Source organism: Netta rufina (genome assembly GCF_964035555.1).
Source record: "Netta rufina genome assembly, chromosome: 3".
In the NCBI taxonomy this organism is placed as follows: domain Eukaryota; kingdom Metazoa; phylum Chordata; class Aves; order Anseriformes; family Anatidae; genus Netta; species Netta rufina.
The window spans coordinates 95,320,881-95,341,074 of NC_140125.1; the positions used below are offsets into that span (position 1 = coordinate 95,320,881).

At 35.8% G+C, this 20,194-nt stretch overlaps 2 protein-coding genes across 8 annotated transcripts in view; both read left to right on the plus strand.

The window, feature by feature from the left end:
• Positions 1–20,194, plus strand: part of LOC311207660 (dystonin-like) — a 265,958-nt gene that overhangs the window by 128,817 nt on the left and 116,947 nt on the right. For all 7 annotated transcript variants that reach the window (XM_084283802.1, XM_084283805.1, XM_084283804.1 and 4 more), the window contains exons 22-34: positions 286–438; positions 691–845; positions 1,081–1,207; positions 2,318–2,501; positions 3,529–3,686; positions 3,774–3,952; positions 4,176–4,314; positions 5,067–5,260; positions 7,473–7,635; positions 8,287–8,370; positions 8,461–8,568; positions 8,811–8,909; positions 20,014–20,148. In XM_084283802.1, coding sequence (XP_084139928.1) covers positions 286–438; positions 691–845; positions 1,081–1,207; positions 2,318–2,501; positions 3,529–3,686; positions 3,774–3,952; positions 4,176–4,314; positions 5,067–5,260; positions 7,473–7,635; positions 8,287–8,370; positions 8,461–8,568; positions 8,811–8,909; positions 20,014–20,148 — 1,878 coding nt within the window. The remainder of the gene's footprint in view (positions 1–285; positions 439–690; positions 846–1,080; positions 1,208–2,317; positions 2,502–3,528; positions 3,687–3,773; positions 3,953–4,175; positions 4,315–5,066; positions 5,261–7,472; positions 7,636–8,286; positions 8,371–8,460; positions 8,569–8,810; positions 8,910–20,013; positions 20,149–20,194) is intronic.
• LOC311207371 (desmoplakin-like) lies at positions 16,695–18,584 on the plus strand (the record flags this gene model as incomplete). The annotated part of the gene is made up of 1 exon (XM_084283375.1): positions 16,695–18,584. One exon carries the CDS (start codon positions 16,695–16,697, stop codon positions 18,582–18,584), a length of 1,890 nt encoding a protein of 629 aa, XP_084139501.1.

Genomic DNA, 20,194 nt, shown 5'->3' on the forward strand with positions numbered 1-20,194 from the left:
AGATATTTTAGAATTTGTAATGAAGTATGTTTATTTGTCCACCTGTAATGACTGTTTTTCATACCCTTAAAATACAATATTATTTATTTCTTTATCTTTACAATAGCAGATGTTGTGGGAAACCAGTGACTTCAGAAAGATAAATTGTTCTTGTAAAATGTGTTGCTTTTAAGAAACACAGCAAAAGAAGTCAGAAAAAGAAAAGCTTAACAGAATCAAAGAAGCAGAACTGTATTCTGGCCACTTCTCGTGATGTGTTCTTTGTTCTTTTCTTTACTGTTTTAGGAAGAAAAGGAACAACTCTTGCAGTATAAGAGCACAGTAGCAGGCCTTGTAGGGAGAGCAAAGGCAATAATTCAGCTGAAGCCAAGGAACCCTGACTGTATACTGAAAACATCCATCCCAATTAAAGCCATCTGTGACTATAGACAAATTGAGGTTAGAAACTTGAATTTCTTCAAATCAATTACAGACGTGAGAATTCAGCTAAAGTTTCGTTAATTACCATGTTCCTGGAGAATGCTGGGCTCTAAATGTCTTCCACCCTAGTAAACAAGAGCAAATCCTTGTGTTGAACATTGTTTTTGTTGTTCTGTTGCTTATTTGGTGACGCCATTTACAAAAGAGCTTTGTAAAACTATTTTGTAATGCTTAGCTCATTAAAATATTCTGCTTTTCTGTTAATACTAGATAACTATTTACAAGGATGATGAGTGTGTTTTAGCAAACAACTCCCATCGTGCTAAGTGGAAAGTCATTAGCCCAAGTGGTAATGAGGCCATGGTTCCATCTGTATGCTTTACAGTTCCTCCACCAAACAAAGAAGCAATAGATACAGCCAACAGGTAGGGACAAAACAAAAACAGCTTTAAAATATGTTTTTGATATAAATATTTTTGTTTTCTAACACAGAGAAACAACATTTCCTTTGGGTTAGAGACAAAGAAGCAGATTTTTTTTTTTTTTTAATTCATTAATGTGGAACTCAGGTTAAAATGTTGTGTTTTTTTTTTTTTTCATATGTTGCTCCCATGTAAAACAGGTTCTCTTATTTTAAATTGGATTCTTTTTGTGTTTCAGGATTGAACAGCAATTTCAGAATGTACTGGCCCTTTGGCACGAGTCACATGTAAACATGAAGAGCGTGGTTTCCTGGCATTACCTTACAAATGAAATTGAAGCCGTTCGAGCTGGCAATGTTGCCTCGGTATGTACTATGTCTAACAAGGGCCTCCTAGCCACTTCCTAGGAAGTAAGGCTAAGAGGCATAGGCTACGCTTCCCGGAGGTAGTGCATAATTAATCATTTTGCAGCTGTCCTCATTTTCTGGAAATAGCTGGCAGTGCACAACTGTGCAATATTCTGCCTTTATCTGAGCAACTTACACGGATGTACATGGGGAAAGAGCAGAGAGATTGTACCATGAAAACTACCAGTACTCTTTTGGGGCTAATTTCTCTAGTCTCTTATTGTCAGCAGAGTGACAGGATCTCTTGAAAGCAGTTGAACAGTGACTAAATCTGAATTTTGGTTTGGATTTGTCTTGCAAGTTGTATGAGGAGATTAGCTTCTCTAGGCTAAGGTTAATGTTAGTGAAACTCCTCATTATTTCCTTATGCTGCAACTTCTTACTAACAGTTGGACAACTGTGAAAGTTACATTTAGTTTTTCAAGCTGAAGGCAGATGAATGCTGATTCCTCTTCTCATGCATGTCTGTAATTTGAAAAGTTAAGTAGGTAATTAGGATAAATTTGTCAGAAATTAAATAGAGATACAGATCAAAATACTATTCTGTCTAGCTAAAACAATGTATGAGATCACTGAATTATCCGGTGTTGGATGTACAGCATAATGATATATAGTATAGGAGTTTATTATACAGCATCAGAGTGTCTCTGGCTTCAAACTGTTGCAGAATTTTTTGTAATACCCAAAATGACATATTAAGTCCTAATTTCCCACTGTTGTTACTGGAAAGAAGGAATCTGAGATAATACTGAGATGTTCTTCCTCCTGTGACTCTTGCTGCATGCCTGTTTGTTGCTACAAGGCATAGATGGAAATGGAGAAATGGTGTCTGATGTGGGGTTGGCTTAACACAGCCCATTACTGGTGTTAAAGTTGGAGAAGGATTTTATTTTGAATATAATCTATCTGGTGTTACTCTGATACCTTTCAAGTGAACCCCAGTCCAGGAAGAGCAAGTCAATTCTTTGACTTTGCCATCTTACTAATTGGTCAGTACTGTTTTTTAGAGGTAACTGCATGAGTGATGCATCATTGCTGACCACACCTTGGGTTTATGATCTGTTGCAGATAAAAACCATGCTGCCGGGTGAACATCAGCAGGTTCTAAGCAATTTGCAATCCCGCTTTGACGATTTTGTGGAAGATAGCCAGGAGTCCAAAATCTTTACAAGCTCTGATACAGCACAGCTGGAAAGGGAAGTTAATATTTGCAAGCAATACTATCAAGAGCTTCTGAAATCTGCAGAAAGAGGTAAAACTTTGCTAAGAAAAGTAGAAAGCTGCCCTCACAAGAGAGATTGTAATTCTCAATACATATTCTCTGTATAAATTCAAGCTCTAGCGAATTACTATTTTATCATATTGATATGGTTAATGTTATAGTTCCTCTGAATGGATATCATTTTATGGATAATGGATGTAATGGAAATAATGGATATCATAAACCATCATTTTAACATTTTGCACAATTAAATTATATGAAAAATCAAAGCTTTTTTAACTTTGCACGTATTAATCTATGTAAAAAATTTATATCTATCACAAAGTGGTAGAAAAAAATTAGCCCCTCCAAAAAAATTTCTGTACACTGCAGATTAATGTTTAGTCAGTGTTTCCTTGCTGTTTCTGAATGTTTGAATTCAGCTTCAGTACTTTGTTGATTTCATAACAGTATTAAATTTTTTAACACTGTTAATGCAAGAGAAATGTCCTAGATACTTCTGTAGCTCCACGGAATACCTGTAGTTACAGTTCTCTTACCTCTGTTTTTAAATTCAACAAGCAGAAAAAGCTTAAAATAACTGTTCTGATACACTGTCAAGTAGCTAATCACTTACAGGAATACAGTAGTGCAAAGCTGATTACTGCATTAGCATAGTTCACTATACTTAAGGAAAGATGTGTTGCCTTCTGCCTCTGAAGGAGAATTAAAAAAAAAAAAGCTTTGAGATTTCCTAGAGTATCATGCCTGACATCATCTGGCTGAAATGTTCAGCTACTGAATTTAGCAGTGTCTGCATAAGGTATGATGCCTGTGTCTGGGATGGACAATCAATGATATATGCTAATTTTCAAAATGTGAGGAGTTGATCTAAATATAACTAAAATTTAAAGGTTCCTAAAATTTGTTTTGTAGTAAAAATTATGGAAATTGATGGGATTTCAGCCATTCATGAAAAAACCCGTTGAATGGTGACTTTATAAAAGTCTTTTGTCAGAAGACATGGTGAAAGTGACACAATGGCTTTGTTTGCTAAAATGTTTGTTTCTTTCAACAGAGGAGCAGGAAGAATCTATTTACAACCTATACATCTCAGAAGTCAGAAATATCAGACTTCGGCTGGAGAGTTGTGAGGAGCGGTTAATTCGACAGATCCGAACCCCAATGGAAAGGGATGACCTACATGAAAGTGTGTTTAGGATTTCAGAGCAAGAGGTAAGCCTTTGGGAAAGGCTCTTTTACCTAGAGTATACATCAAATTGATATAGCATAAAACCACTGTCAATCACTTCATTTTTACAGAAACTGAAGAAGGAGTTGGATAGACTGAAAGATGACTTGGGAGGCATTACAGATAAATGCGAAGAGTTTTTCAGTCAAGCTGCTGGTTCACCTTCAGTTCCTACTCTGCGCTCTGAACTAAATATTGTTATTCAGAATATGAACCAAGTTTATTCTATGTCTTCCATTTACATAGATAAGTATGTAATAGGCCATCTCCTGTCATACACACTGTAGTTTAGTTTTCTCTTCAAAATAAATTAAAAATATTAGTATGAATAATAATGATTGAGGAAGAGGGAGTTAAAGATATTTTAACACTGTACAAAGGGGTATCTATGACATGAAAAGACTGAAATACACAACAAGTGTGTTGAGTATTTTTATTGCTTGTTCAGTTAACAGGAGATTACTGTTTTTCAGATTAAAAACTGTAAATTTGGTGTTGAAGAACACCCAAGGAGCGGAATCATTAGTAAAACTTTATGAAACTAAGCTGTGTGAAGAAGAGGCAGTAACTGCTGACAAAAATAACATTGAAAATCTTATGGGTACATTAAAGGTAAGTCAGCAGATGCCTGGGCAAATAAAAAAAAAAAAAAAGGGAAATGATCCATCTTGTAACATTTGTTCTGGTTATGCTTTACTGTATAGTTTATCAAAAGTTGGCTTATGTGTTTGGAGTCTGCATTAGGACCAATACCTCAACAAAAATAGACTTTGAAACATTGAGAATTGGATAGTTTGCATGTGTATTATTGCAATTAGGTCATGCTTTGCAGTTCCTGAACTCCCAGGAATGCCAGTCGTTAATGCTTCAGTAAGACTTATTTTTCTGTCTCTGCAAAGGTAATGCATGCTTAAGGTAACATTCTTATATAAACATGTCCACAGTATGATTCCTCTTACTGCTGTGGTATACTAACTGGGGTTTCCTAGGAGGTTTGGCATTTATCTTTCAGAAAGGCTAAAACTGAAGTTCAGCATTTTAAATACTCTGCATACAGCTTATTTCAATATCTCAAATGATAAGTAATGCTTTTTTGTTAGTGATTGGCACCTACCTAATTTTTTGAAAGCTGTAGTTTATCAGATAAAGATGTTGATTTGCTGGCTGTGTTTGATGCTTGTGTTGGGGGGGATGCTGTAACTCAGAACTATTTTGCAGTTCACAGCTAATTAGTTGCTTCAAACTCATTTTGGTGCCATTCTGGTGTTTGAGCAACCAGAAGTAATTGCTTATGTAAAATATTCATTTATAAGTAGTGTCATAATTTAGGAATTATTTAAAATATTTAATTTATCATACACTAGCAATGGAGATCTGAAGTAGATGAGAAAAGAGAAGTGTTCCATGCCTTAGAGGATGAGCTGCAGAAGGCAAAGATGATCAGTGATCAGATGTTCAAAATGCACAAGGAGCGTGATCTTGACTTCGACTGGCATAAAGAAAAAGTTGATCAGTTAGCTGAGAGGTGGCAAAATATTCATTCTCAAATTGAGAATAGGTTTGTATAACTTTTTCTTATAATCTGTTCGCATTTTTTGATGTTCTTGTTGTTTCTGAGAAACATAATCAAGAATGAATGTTAATGAGCTATTTGCTAAATGCGCTAAGATCAGGGATTCTTATCTTTTCTGTGCTGCTGACATTGTTGCCTGTCATTTCCCCAGGGACTGTCTCTGCCTGTTGTGCACCAAAAGATTAACAAAATAGAGAAGCTTTATTTTGTTCCTGACAACTTACTGAGACAGTAGAGAGAAACTGTCCTTTTACTTTCCAAAAAGAGCCTACAGAAATGGCTTGCCGTCCTATGGAAATGCCATCTGTTTCTGCACATAATTTGTTCTGACAGGCAAAACTCATGAACTGGTTGATCAGTTACGACTGGCTTCGTGTTTGCTTGCTTTTAATGGCTGACGTGCTAAGTCTGGAAGTCCTTAGCTTCTATTGACTTCTGTGATAATTTTGTTGCAGTAGCTACCAGATTAAAAACTTCTGGTGAAGTGCCAGTATTTTCTTTTGGTGTGCAACTGGTTTCATGCCGTCTCCATATGCAATTGCAATGTTGCTCTAATTTAAGCCTTTCAGCATTATTGTTGTGACTATATTGGAGAGTGTTACTCAAATGCACATGCCTTTACAGATTTACAGATATCACAGAACACAGCTGTCAATAATTTTGAAGGAGTTGTCCATACATCTATTTAGTGTTGTTTCCTTTGTAGTATGGAGAAGTTAAGGAAGTCTCTAATACAGAGTCCGAATTTATTTCCTAAAATCTACTTCAAATACATCAAATACAGTGCTGTTTATGTAAAGTTTCACACAACAACCTTTCACATTTTTTTCTCCTTTTCTAAGGGATGAGTATCCACTCAGGTGTAATATTGAAGGTATTTGCTTGCAATTAACTAACTTAGTTGGCTCTGTTTAACATCACCAGAAGTAAAAGGCAGATGGGCAAAAGCTGGCTAATTTAGAGCTGACTGGAGAATGGCTAGCTTTAAATCACCTCGGATGATTCATCATCTGATAGTGTGGCAGAATTTAAATGATAAAACAATAGTTTTATGAGGTATGGAAGTGTCCTTATTTCCTCATAGGGCAAACACGAACCAAATGATCTCCTTACAGCTCTGTGTTCTGAATAGAACACACTGAAAAGTTGTTGTTAATACAAAGTGACTTCTGGAGTAAATAGGACAGATTGTGGTGGTTGCAGCATGTAGCTGTAAACAAACTGCTTTCTGCAAATGTTCACTCTGCTGCTTCCTAACAGCTTGACACTGATGATCATTATATGGAAAGCATATACAAATATTGGCTGCAGTTACCACGATCCCTTCTTACTTTCATGGTTATTGGCGTAAAACTATGCTCAAGTATGAAACCTGACAAACTGTGTATCCTTTGCTTGCTCTTTTTTACTCTCCTTTTGGCATCTTGAGAACAACACTAGTGCAATTCAAAGTATTTATTCACAATCAGACAATTCACAATTCACAGTATTTATTCACGATTGAGTAAGCTTATCTGTAATTATGCAGTGTTTTGGATGAGTCGTATTCATATGATACTTGAAGTAACAGTATAAGAGCCATGAAACTATTCTCATCAGTATGGAAACCACTTTCAAGAAATACATAGTACTTTTTTTCAGGTTAAAAACATAATTTTAAAAGGGACTTTTTAATGGTCAACAGAATCACTTGCTTTAGCATAGCAAGTGTAACTGCTGTTGTTTTGTGGGAGGCATGGGGTATGGTGAACTGCTACATAACTGCAGCTCCGCTTTTTGCCTTATTAATTCACATAAGTCACATCTGAAATTCTGTGACTCCATAGAATTACTGTTGCAGAGACCTTCCTCTTACAGCGTGCCTGGGGATTCCTGTGCTCACGGAGTTTGAAGCAATTTAGCTCACTAATGAGGGATATATGCATAGTTTTTTTTCTGTAGTAGAATCTCTCTTGGGTGTTGTTTATGACAAATGAAAAGGCTTCATCAAACTGGGGATCTTAGTGTTTGAGAAGCTAATTTACTGTTCAGTTAATGCTATTTTACAATGTTTATAGTATGCTAGTATGCTGTAATATACTTAGCTTAGCAGAGCTAAGACATCCAAAACCTTGAAAGTTGTATTTAGTTTAGTGTTGTACTTTTTATCATTATATTCACTTTTACTCCTTTGGCATATTTTCTAACATAAAATCAGGTTGCGTGACTTAGAAAGTATTAATAAATCTCTGAAGTACTACAAAGATACTTACAATTCATTGGACACTTGGATTCAACAAGTGGAAGATACTCAGCGAAAGATTCAAGAAATTCATCCTGAAAATAGCAAAGCACTGGCTAAACAGCTGAACCAACATAAGGTATGGAAGGGATCTCATTGTTGGAATTTGCTGCTTTGCTGACTGGAGATTAAGGTATCAGTTGAACCCAATGATGTCAGTCTTATTTCTTGAAATGAGGTGCTTATAATTCTCAGCCTTTATTGTAAAAATCCAAATCATCATCAGCTTTTATATTTTTATGTTCACGGTGCAGCTAACGTTTTTAATATATCACTCAGTAATTATTACTATTGTATAGACCAGTTTTGGTCCTCAGATTTGCAAACATAAAACCTTAGAGAGTGCCTAAAATTTTTGACTTACCACCTCATTTTTTTATTTAGTGCTACTCTTGGTAATTATGGACACAGAAATGTATTTATAACAATAATGCATTTATATAACAAAATATTTTCATGTAACACATTATATGGGTAAAGTGGTATAACCCTAATTTCTTTTAGAGCTTTGATCACCAGGTATTAAGCCTGGCAGGATTTTTTCCACTTCTTTTGTACTGTAAACCAAACAAAACTAGGAAATGGGCTTGAGCTTACAATTGCTTGTACACATGTGGAAATGTGTGTATTATGTAATTTGACGTTGTTAGATAAAATAGAAATGCTAATAACAGCAGCCATAAGAAAAGAATCACTTTTTAAGATGAAGATGTATATTCATATTTTACAGATGCTGGTTTCTGAGATTGAGATGAAACAAAGCAAAATAGATGAATGCCAGAAATATGCAGAACAGTACTCAGCTGCTGTGAAGGTAATAAATACTGGTATACTTAAAATCCTTTTATTAGTGTCAGTATCATATGGAATGCTGACCATTTTGTGTGTTTTATGTTTTTTATAGGACTACGAGTTGCAGACTATGACATACAGGGCTATGGTTGACTCCCAACAAAAATCTCCAGTGAAACGTCGAAGAATGCAAAGCTCATCAGACTTCATTATTCAAGAGGTAAACAAATTTCTTATGATAGGAAAACTTTACGCATCTTTGCTTTAAACTGAGTAAACAAAAGAATGGAATTTAGGATTTGTTAATGAGTAAAATGAAATTGGAATCAAAGTCAGGATAGGTTCTAGAAAAGTATTTATCACTTCTTAGAAGGTAAATTCTAGGCAGTTATCTTTTTACATTATGTGGCATTCAGTGTTAATGTTTCACTTTTGCCGCCCTTCCGTTTTGTTTCTCTGCAGTTCATGGATTTACGGACTCGTTACACTGCCTTAGTGACCCTGATGACGCAGTACATAAAGTTTGCAGGTGATTCTCTGAAAAGACTGGAAGAGGAAGAGGTAGGTCGTCTGCTAAAAGACAACCAAACAAAAAGAACAGCTAAGCAAATGAAGAGCAATCTATCTGCTGGAAATATTCACAAAGTTAGCAGCAGATACAAAAGACCAAATTCCTTATATACTGTGTTCTATACAGTAATGTAGGAGTATCAGATTACAACATTCAGATAAGCAAAACCGTATCATCCATACATTTTACCAGTTCTTCCAGCTGGAAGGATCATATGGCTTACTAATTTCTGCTGGAGATGCAGTTACATACAGTACATTTTAATACTGCAGTATTTTAGGGCTCGATCTTTGGGATATATGCAGACATTAAGCTGAGTATGCAATCCACTTACAATATATAAAGGAGCCCATTAAACAGGGAGATGCCGTGTCCTCTCAAATTTCTTAATTATTTTTGACATGTTTAGATTTTTTTCCTTCTACCTTTCTACTGTATTGATTCCTTAGGGTCAAATAGAATTTTATTCTTGTTTAGTGTTGAATCTTATTAGCAAGTGTAGGTTACTGAAATTAAACAGCTAAGTTACTCAGAATACATTCTTGCTACAGAAATAGCATTCCAAATAACTGAGAAAAAAAATCAGAATTTTCACTTTCTTCACAAACATGTTTCTCTCGGAAAGTAATTTACTCCCTTAAGGACTATAGTGTTTTAATATAATCTATACACTACAGATCTCTGAAAAAAAAGCCCAAATTATACTCCTATACGTAATTGTGCCCTTATTAAATTTGGTCCTGTGTAACTTACATAAAATTGGAAAACATTCAAAAGTATAAACTTTAATGTTGTTACAGAAAAAAAAACACAGAGTTCTTAAAGGAATTTTATGTAATTCTAGTGCTGGCTTTGTTTTTATTGCCTTTCTGGCTTTTGAATACCTTTGAACAAACCGTTAATGCTAAGAGAATGCATCTTTGTACATCATTAAAGTGGTGGCGCATGCAAATGGAAATAGATAAGCTTCTTGATAGGTAGCCACTATAACTGACTATTTAGTCTAACTAACACTACTAACTTTATAATGGATAAAAACTGAAACAAAGAACAAGAATTGAAATGGGGACCAAGAATCCTGTGAATGCTGAAAGGCTTCATGTTCCTCAAGAACAAATGGAATCTTTTAAACCCCTCTGAGTCTCCATCTGCTCTGAATCCCCAGGACTGCTTTTTTTTTTCTTTTGGAAATCAAACACTCTCCATCCAAACCCTGTCCTGCTCCTGAATTCTTCTAAATTTCTGATAGCTTCTTCGAAGATAACCTAAATCAGTTTCAAAAGAGGAATAATAGTATGTTTTGCTTGGATCAGACCTCTGAAATCTGTGGTTGTTGCAAGATTTTCTTTCATGACAGTCTTTCTTCTTAACTCTCGGTAATGGCATTAAGAATGCACAGAATAAAGAAAACTAAGATCCTTTCCATGATATCTCTGTTTAATCCATGTTACTGTCATGCTCAGAGCTTACCAGATGACAGTGAACTCCAGCAGCCTGTGAAGTCAACTGAAGTCTTTGAACGGTTGGCATGTAATGAAGCAGTTGAATTCAGAGAGGAAAATGCACCTAATGAAAGCATGATGGATGTGGAATATATGCAAAAAGATAACTCTTCGGGTAAAGCTAAGCAAACAGAAAATACACTGGAAATTCACAGAAGAAAATTACACAGAGATGACAAAACCGAAGGTGATAGAACGTTAAAAAAAGTTGTAAATCTCAATGATCAAGAAAGTAGCAGTAGTGGCAACAGGGAAAATAAGCCACGTACAGAGCAAGATAGTGTAATGTTTTTTGGTAATCAAAGTAAAGAAGACAAAAATGATAGAAAAGATTCCTTTGTTTCAGCTGAGATCTCTGTGAGTGCGAATAATCATCCTGGTGAAAGGTTAAGTCAGCAAGTTGTTAATGGAGAGAGACAGAAAATAGAGGGAGTGTCAAAAAAATTATCTAAAGTGGAAATAATACATGAAAATAAAGAAAAAAGTTATTCAAGAAAGGCAGGGAGCAGTGTTCCAGCAAAGGAAGGATATGAGATGCAATCAGAAACTAATTTTGAGCTAACAATGAAGAAAGATGAAGTTATTACAAAAAATGGAGAGCATGCCCAGAGTATCAGCCCTCACAAACAGCAACATTTTTCAGCAGAAACATTTTCTGAATGTCAGACTAAAGAACATTGCTTTACAGAAAGTAGTAGCAACAATACCATGAACTCCGAAGGTAAAGAGTTTCAAGTATGTGGTGAAGAAGGTGACTCTTTATCAGGTCTAAGGGATGCAGTACCTTTAGAGAAAGTTGCATCTACTTTCAGAGAACTGGGAGTGCACAATGGAAGTGAAAAAATGAAATTAAGTCTGCAGTCTGTGAGTAATCCAGGTATTTCTGGTAGTGTTGAAAGGGACGCAAAGGAACTGCACAGAACATCTCTGGGTAAAAGTTACTTCATAAACCAAAACGAAACCCTAGAAAAATCAAATCTAAATCAAAATGAAGCCAGGAGTACAACACAAGAAATTTTGCCTTTTTCTTCAGGAAATATTTTGGAGGATCAGCATTCAACAGAAGTCTCTCAATCTAATAAACCAGTGGAGAGTGATCCAAGATTCAGTACAGAATTGTTGAGTAATGTAGGTGATTTAAATTTCCTCTCAGAAACGATTTCTGGAGGAGATAATCATTTTCCATTTTCAGAACATGGATTAGCAAAAAAGGTTTTGAGTCACGAGGAGGAAGTAAGTGAGAGAAAAATATCACAGGGTAAAATTTGTCATTTGGACAACATAAATATAAGCAGGAAGAAACTGAGTGGAGAGGACAAGTTAGAACAGGATCAGAAAGGTGAAGATTTATTGCTAGTAACAGAATTGGACAGTAAGGATAAAGGTCATAGCACAAAGGTACCTGGAAAAACCACTGAACTACAGAAAACATTCTGTGAAAACACAGGAAACAAAGACTCACTTGAAAGAAGAAAGGAGACAAAGATAAAAGACAGTGGTAATGAAGATAAAAGGAGCACAACTATAACTGAGGTACCAGAGTTGTTATGCAATGCAAACAGAGAAGTTAAATCAAGAATGATTCTAAACCAATCCAAATCAACATTTGAATTTCAAAATAAGTCAAGGTCAAGTGATTTAAAGTTGATTCAATATAATTTAAACAATGAATATACTAATGATATACTAATTACTGTGCATTTTGATTTTTTTTTTTTAGTGTTCATAAATTTATCCATGTTTTATATTACTATTTAATTGTCATCCTCTTCTCCACCCAGCTGATGCTCAGCCATGCCAGTTAGAAATAATGGAAGCTAACAAGATTTAATTTGGGACTGATCTGTATTTTCAGTTCATTTCAAGCATAATGCATTAGGTTTAGTGCCTACAAGAGCATAAAAGGAGATCAGATAAGAAATCACTGTAAATATTTTGTGTTGGCTAGGATTTATTCAAAATTGTCCGTGTGGAGGGTCAGGGAAAATACAGAGTGAAATTGAAGAAGCTGCCTTTGCATTAGCCTTTTAGGAAATTAGTTTCATGTATCATGTGAAGAAAAAGGTAAATCTGCTAAATTTGAACTACAACATTTAGTTTATTTGAAAATATTACTATAATTTCCTTCCGTGCCATGTCTATATGATCATAGGAATATGGGTGTGTTCTTACCTCATGTTAGCTCACACTAGGTACCTAATGTGCTAATTGTGCTAATGAAGGTGAGGTATGTATGGTTTCAACTATATTCTTATGCATTGCTGCCAACATGTGGAGACTACTATCTGGTTTTCACTAGGATTTTTGTAATTACCATGTTTATGTTCTAACTGTGTCTACACCGCAGAGCAGCTGTGCTCCTAGTCCCGCAGCTGAGACAGTGGATGTGTTGAGACTGTGGAGCACAGTACAGAACAGAGATGTATTGGGGGATAGTTCCCTTCGTGGTCTTGACGCATCTTGACTCTAGCTCTAAATGCTGTTTCTTTTCTTGGAGATATCCAAACTTCTTGTGAGTTACTTTTGCTTGTGAGCATAAAAAGCTTCCTCTGTTTCCTGCTGTACTGATCCAAAAGCGGTACTTTCTGCTTGGGAATTCTTGTGCATAGTGTTTGGCTCACTGTTTGCTCTACGTATTTGTTTGGAGAAAAAGCGTATGCAAGCTGTTTGACTCTGCTAATCACTAAGAGGCATCTGACTGAAGTGAGAGGCTTCAGGACTTCTTCGTTATGCGGATGTCTTTATGAAGGGTTTCATATTTGGCTAATGGTAACTTCCTGAAGCTTACTGTTTCAAGAGAAGGTGATGGTGGTGGGAACTGCTCGTTCTACTTTCTGGATGTACCATGTAATATGAGTAAGTATTTTCCACTTTTCTTTTAAAAGAGCCTAATGTTTCACACACCGTATTAGAAAAACTGCATTATAACTTGTCTTATTTTTCTACAGATATTAAGGAAGGAGGAGGCATCAGTGCGTGAGGCTTATTCAGATCTAATGGCACAGCAAAATAGCACGACTGATGAGAACAGAAAACTCATGGGAAAGGTAAAAGCACTTGAGGAGATGTTGGAGGATCTGAAGAAACAAAAATTCCAAGTGGAGCAGGAGCTCCCCAGATTGAGGGAAGCTGCAGAAAATGAGCGGAAAAAGCAGCAAAAGGATATGGAAGAGATCTGTCTTCAGAAGACCAAGGCTGAGCAAGAGGCAAAGCAGTGTCGTTTAGATCTAGAGAGCACTGAGAAAGAGAAAGCAGATGCAAAGCAGGAGTTGGAGTGTGTAAGGCAGCTTGTTTTTCAGGCAGAGACTCAAAGAAGTATACTGGAAGAAAACCTCCGAGCTTTTCGAAACCAAATAGAAGAAAGCACCTTTACCAGAAGAAACCTTGAAGAACATCTGAGAAGAAAGGATACTAATCTTCATGATTTAGAGCAACAAAAAAAATCCCTTATGCAGGAGCTGAAGAAAAAAACAGAAGGAGAAGAGAAACTTATGAAACTGATAAAGCAAATGGAGCAAGATCTTGAGTGTAAAGGGAATCTATCAGAAATAAAGCTGAAAGAAAAAGAGAAAACTGAAGCCAGAAGGAAGGTTGTTGAAGGCAGGTACTCTGTAACGAGAGAAACTTCCCTGGCAACTTACACAGCTGGGCAAAGCAGCCAGTGTAAGGCTGATTCCGAAATTACAAGTTTCCAGAGGAAACAGGAAGCAAAAATTGTAGAAGAACTAAAGCAGAAGGTGGATGAACTAAATCTTGCTAACAAGAAAGCTGATAAAACTATTAAAGACCTCAAATACGAACTGAATGAAATTGAGCTTCAAAAATCATCAACAGAAGAAAAGTCTCGTTTATTAAAAGAAAAATTAGATGAAGTCAATAGTGAACTTAAATGCCTAAAAATTAAGTTGGAGGAAAAAGACCAAGTAGAGCAGGGATATTTGCAACAGTTGAAAGAACTGGACAAACAGTTACTTAGAACTACAGGTAAAGCTGAAGAGGTGATGCAGGAAGCTATAGATCTTAAGAAAATTAAGATGAACTATCAGGAGGAGCTGAAATCTGTTCATCAGGAAAAGGCACATCTAAAAAGAGAAGTAGAGGAATTAACTAGATCACAGGCAAAAACTGAAATCACTATCAAACATTTAAATTCACAAATCAGTTCTCTTCAAAAAGAGAAGCTGGCAGCTGAGCACAGAACACAGTCGTGCAAAGGAGAAGCAAGTAATCTTCAGGACAAATATAAGAAAATACAGGAAGAATTGCTTCAAAAAACAAAAGTAGAAAAAGAGTACCAGCATGAAATCCAGATGCTGAAGAATGAATTAGCCAAAAGTAATCATGTGTCAGAAACATTGAAACGAAAGATAGAGGACCTTAATAAATGGAACACTGAAACAAAACTGCTAATGAAGCAAATTCAGTCTGAGTCGGAGAAGATGACTTTGGAAAAACAAAGTATTCAGAGGAAAAATGAGGCATTAAAAAGCCTAGCAGATGGTTTCAAAGAGCAACTGCGTACAACAAATGAACAATTGCACAAGCAAACAATAATGGAGCAAGAATTCCTATGTAAAATCAAAAGTCTAGAAGATGATCTAGCAAAAACAAAAGATTTAGCTAGTGAGTATAAACAAAAATGTGATAAACAAAGTGCTTCCACCCTAACCATTGACCTGGAGATTAAAAATCTGAATGCCCAAATGTGTGCTCTAACTACAGAAAAGAAAATGAGTGAACAGAAAATACAACTACAGGAAGTTCATATACAAGAACTAAGTAGTAAATTAAAAAAATTACAGGATGAACTCCACCAGAAGACTCTGGATGAACAAATGGCACGCAAGAAAATGATTCTGTTTCAGGAAGAATCAATCAAGTTTAAACACTCTGCAGAGGAATTTAGGAAAAAAGTGGAAAAATTACTGGAATCTCATAGCAACACAGAAAAGGATATTTCTGGCATAAAACTAGAGTGTGTTGCTCTTCAGCAGGAAAAGCATATGGCTGAGGAAAACATCATGTTGTACAAAAAACAGATTGAAGATCTGCAAGAAAGGCTTAAAAAATGTCATGAGCAACTGCAGCAAGGGAAGCATGCTGAAATGGACTATCACCAGAAGTGCAGGAAACTTGAGGAAGAGTTGGAAGTGCAGAAGCGCTTGGTTGAGGGCTTGAAACAGAAAATGGACTTGCAGGTCAAGGAGAGTGAACACAGATTTCTTTTGTTTCAGAATGAAGTTCAGCAAAATAATAAATTCAAAGATTGTGGATTTAACTTGAGCTGTGAGAGAAGAGGGAATTATTTGAATGACACCTCAGCTAGAGAATTTGAACAACTTCTTCCACATGCAAAACCTCACTCACCTTTGTTCAGGCAGAAACAGGAGAGGTCAGGCTTTATGACTGGTCAAATAGAAGAAAATACACTGTATGTGAGTGCTGATGATACCATACCAAAGGAGGTGCAGTTCCAGATGTCGAGAATAAACCAATCACTAGAAGATGGAAACCCACAGTCTTTTACAGAGTTTGTTTCTCAGACGAGTACGCAGTTCCAGATAACTTTTGATAAAGCAAGCGAAATCAGTGGAACATCTGAAAGAGACAAATTAAGAAACAGGAACCTACACAGTTCCAGACAAACTATTAGGCCTGGAGAAGACATGAAACATGAATTAGGATTAGTAAAACTGCATCCCTTGGAGGTATACACTACATTTTGTGAGGGTTTGCCTTCCTAATACTGTTTTTTACTACTCTATTTCATTTTTTTAGTTACGCTTTACACTGTTCTGTATTCTCTTTCATGTTTCATATGTTCTTACCTTGGTGAAGGGGACCCCTTCATTTTCACGTTACACAAGCTTTTCATTAAATCTTTGTGGCAGGCTCGTTAATATCTATGAAACACTTTATTTTTCATGTCTTGTTGGAAATAGAAATTCACATACACCATTCTATCATTACTGGTCAAAATGAGCTTTGATTAATTGTGGTAAGGTCACATAGTAACAAGTGTTGCTTAGTCTACTCCTATTCTTGTTGTTGAATAAATATTTGAAATGGTGAATGCATTTTAAAACTCCAGCTACCTATATTTCTGTGCTGTCCAATGCTAATAGCAGCTCCCCTTTCCAACATGCTCAAGCTCTCCCTTTTGTTGCTCTGGTGGTGGATTTAGGAGTGAATTATGTACAGCATAGTTCTGCAGATCTGTTTCTCACTGTGCAAAATTCCTATTTACAGATAGTGAAGAACAAGCAGTATGACATGCATGTTGAAGTTACAACATTAAAACAAGAAAATGACAAGACTTTTGGTAATGAAGACAGAATGTTTGAGGGATACAAAACATCTGAAGGGTTTAGGAGAGACGACTTTGCAAAGATGAATTCTTTCTTAGGGGAAGAGATTTTGAGAACTGCTGATGATACTCAGTTGGAATATTTTACAGAGGAATACGATGATATTAAATTTCAAGGTCTCCGACATGATGTGACTGCCAGACAGTTGGCCGAAGTTAAACTTTTAGACAGGCTTACAATTGAGGAGCTCCGTTCTGGGCAGAAAACTATTAGTGAGGTTCAGAAAAGTCTTGAAAAATTTTTAACTAAACCTACAGCTATAGCTGGGCTGTACCTTGAATCCAGCAAAGAAATAATCTCTTTTGCTTCAGCGGTAAAGAAAAGAATCATAGGGAAAGTGTTGGCATTAGCATTTTTAGAGGCCCAAGCAGCTACTGGTTTCATCATTGATCCTACGACAGGTCAGAAATTCTCTGTTGATGATTCAGTTGGTATGGGGCTGGCAGATAATGAATTCAAGAGTAGATTGCATGAGGCAGAGAAAGCTGTTTTGGGTTATTGCTGTTCTGGTAAAGTGCTATCTGTGTATCAGGCTATGGAAGCTCGACTTCTAGACAGACAAAAAGGTAAAAATATCCTTGAAGCTCAAATTGCAAGTGGGGGAGTCATTGATCCCATAAGAAGTGTTCGTGTACCTCCAGAAACTGCGGTGCAGCTTGGCTTGCTTAGTAACACAATTTTAAAGTTTTTGCATGAGCCCTCTAGTAATGCAAAATGCTTTCACAATCCAAATAACAGGAAAGCTATGTACTACTGTGATTTGCTGAAAATGTGTTTGTTCAGTGTAAGCAGTAAATGTTTTCTGCTTCCAGTTGGTGAAAGGAAAATAAGCAGCCCATCTGCAGAGAAAAGTCATAAAATTTCTGTAATAGACCTCAAAACAGGAGCTGAAATGACTTCTTACGAGGCTTATCAGAAAAAATGTGTTGATAAAGCTACATATCTTGAGCTTTCAAAACAGGAATTTGATTGGAAGGAGTCTACATGTTTTGACTCAGATGGGAATTCTTTTCTTTTGCTTACTGATCTTAAAACTGGTGTACAGTTTAATATCGAGGAGACCTTAAATCAGGGTAGAATTGACAGAGCAGTAGTCAATAAATATAAGGAGGGTTTAATCACAATTAATGAGTTTGGAGATATTTTACTTACCAGTTCACAACCAAATAAAGATTTAAAGAGTCCTATTGCAGGATTTTGGCTTTCTGAAACCAATGAAAGAATTCCAGTTTTAAAAGCCTCGCGCAAAAACCTGGTAGATAGAGTTACTGCCCTCCGGTGTCTTGAAGCTCAGGTTAGTACAGGAGGCATAATCGATCCATTTACTGGGAAAAAGTACAGTGTTTCAGAAGCTTTGCAAAGGGAGTTAATTGATGATGGTTGTGCCAAGCAAATTCAGCAATGTGAACTAATCTTTACTGGGATCATTCACCCCGTAAGGAATACAGTTATGTCAGCTGTGGAAGCTATGAGTGTAAATGCCCTAGACAAGGAAATGGGTATGCGCTGCCTGGAGTATCAGTACCTGACTGGTGGGTTGATAGATCCAAAATCTCACTCCAGATTAACAATGGAAGATGCAATTAAGAGTGGTGTTATTGATGCTGTGACAGCTACGAAGATGAAAGATGAAAAATTGTATGTTAAAGTTATAACATGCCCCAAAACAAAGAAGAAGTTAACCTACAAAGAAGCTCTGGAGAGAGCTGTTTTTGATTGCCACACTGGACTACGATTATTAGAAGCTGCTCAACCCATGAAAACAGGCATTTCTAGTCTATATTATGCTTCGTAATGGAACAAGATGTTAGTAGTCGTTTGGGGTCTGACTTAAAGTCAATTCAAGTCAAGGAAAAGATCTATGACTACTTTTATGAAAAGTTATAGATGGTATTGTCTAATGTAGTCATGAGTTGCTTTAAAACTAATTAGTATTAGCCACTAATTAGTATAAACCAGTAACCTGTAAATAGCTATTACTTTTCATAAAGTTTATATTTTTAGGTAAACTTAGGTAAACTCGTAATTTCAAAATGTAGACTGTCTTCAGTGTTTACCTGAAGGCCATATCTGACATAATGTACATGTAGGTATTATAAAACAGAAGTTATACTGAGGTTGGTGGAGTTAACATGAGTGCGAAATACGTACATTTAAGTGAGATGAGAATCAGATTTTTATATTAAAAACTGAAAGAGATTTCCCATTTTGTGAATGAAGACAGTGCAGTATTTCATACAATGCACTTACTTCATTTAATATTAAAAATCACTTTGCAAATATAATTTATTGTACAAAGGTGAAAAAATACTATAGAAGGGCTAAATCTGCAGTAGAGTAAGCACTTAATGCATGAGTAGCTTTTCTCATGATAGTATTTCATATATTTTAAAAGGCTACTCACATCACAAAATTGCATATACAGTTTTTTTCACACTTAAGGTAACTTTTTTGATACGTTTTTTCAAAACTTTATTAGGGAAATTAATTACTATTATATATCTGATTAATAAAAATACCATTGAAATAGAATGTCTTCATTTTTACTTCTTCAAGGTCTTCATTTTATTTGTGGTAGCACTTCATTTTTACATGAAAGTGCTTAGATGTGTTTTCTAAATACTGCTAAATTTAAAACTACTAACAGGTCATGTTACTATTAAAATATGTATGTATTTTTCCATGCAGAAAAAGATGAAATGTGTCAGCATTTTACTTTTATTGTCCTTGTTTCTGTAGACATAGAAGCAATGTATTCTTCCTAACTGTAATTTAGTAATCCGTGTTCATAGATTATAAAATACTGGTATCCTGTGTTGGCTTTAGATATCCATACCTGAGGGTAATGCAAAGGCAGCAATTCAAAGATAGTTTATGTGCAAATGTTGTTTAGATTTTATCTGCTGAGTAATGGCTGGAAAGCTATACTTTTTTTTTACATATCAATCATTTTATAATGAATGTACATGTATGTGATTAAGCACCATAATCATAATTACAAATCTTTTGAGGAATTATTCTCTTAATGTGTATAATTATGTGGCATTTTTGTTCTTACATCAAAGTGTTGCATAATGCATATGGTGATAAATAAAAAGAAATTGCTTTACGGTTATGTGATGATACTGCCATTGTGGTAGAATTGTGTTTCTATGGATGTGAATGTTAAATATTCCAACAATTTGCATTTACATGTTTTTTTTACAATTCGTGGTGCTTGTCAGAAGTCAATGGAAGAAGAAAAGAAGGAACATGTTGAGAAAGCTGGGGATTTGCTGAAATGGGTGTCAAACCTCAGCAAGACACTCAGCAAAGAAGGAGGAGAAAAGGCTGAAAAGACAGATTTGCCTAAGCAGCAGGTACATAGATGTGTTTTGGTAAAATAGCACTTCCCCTTTTTATTTT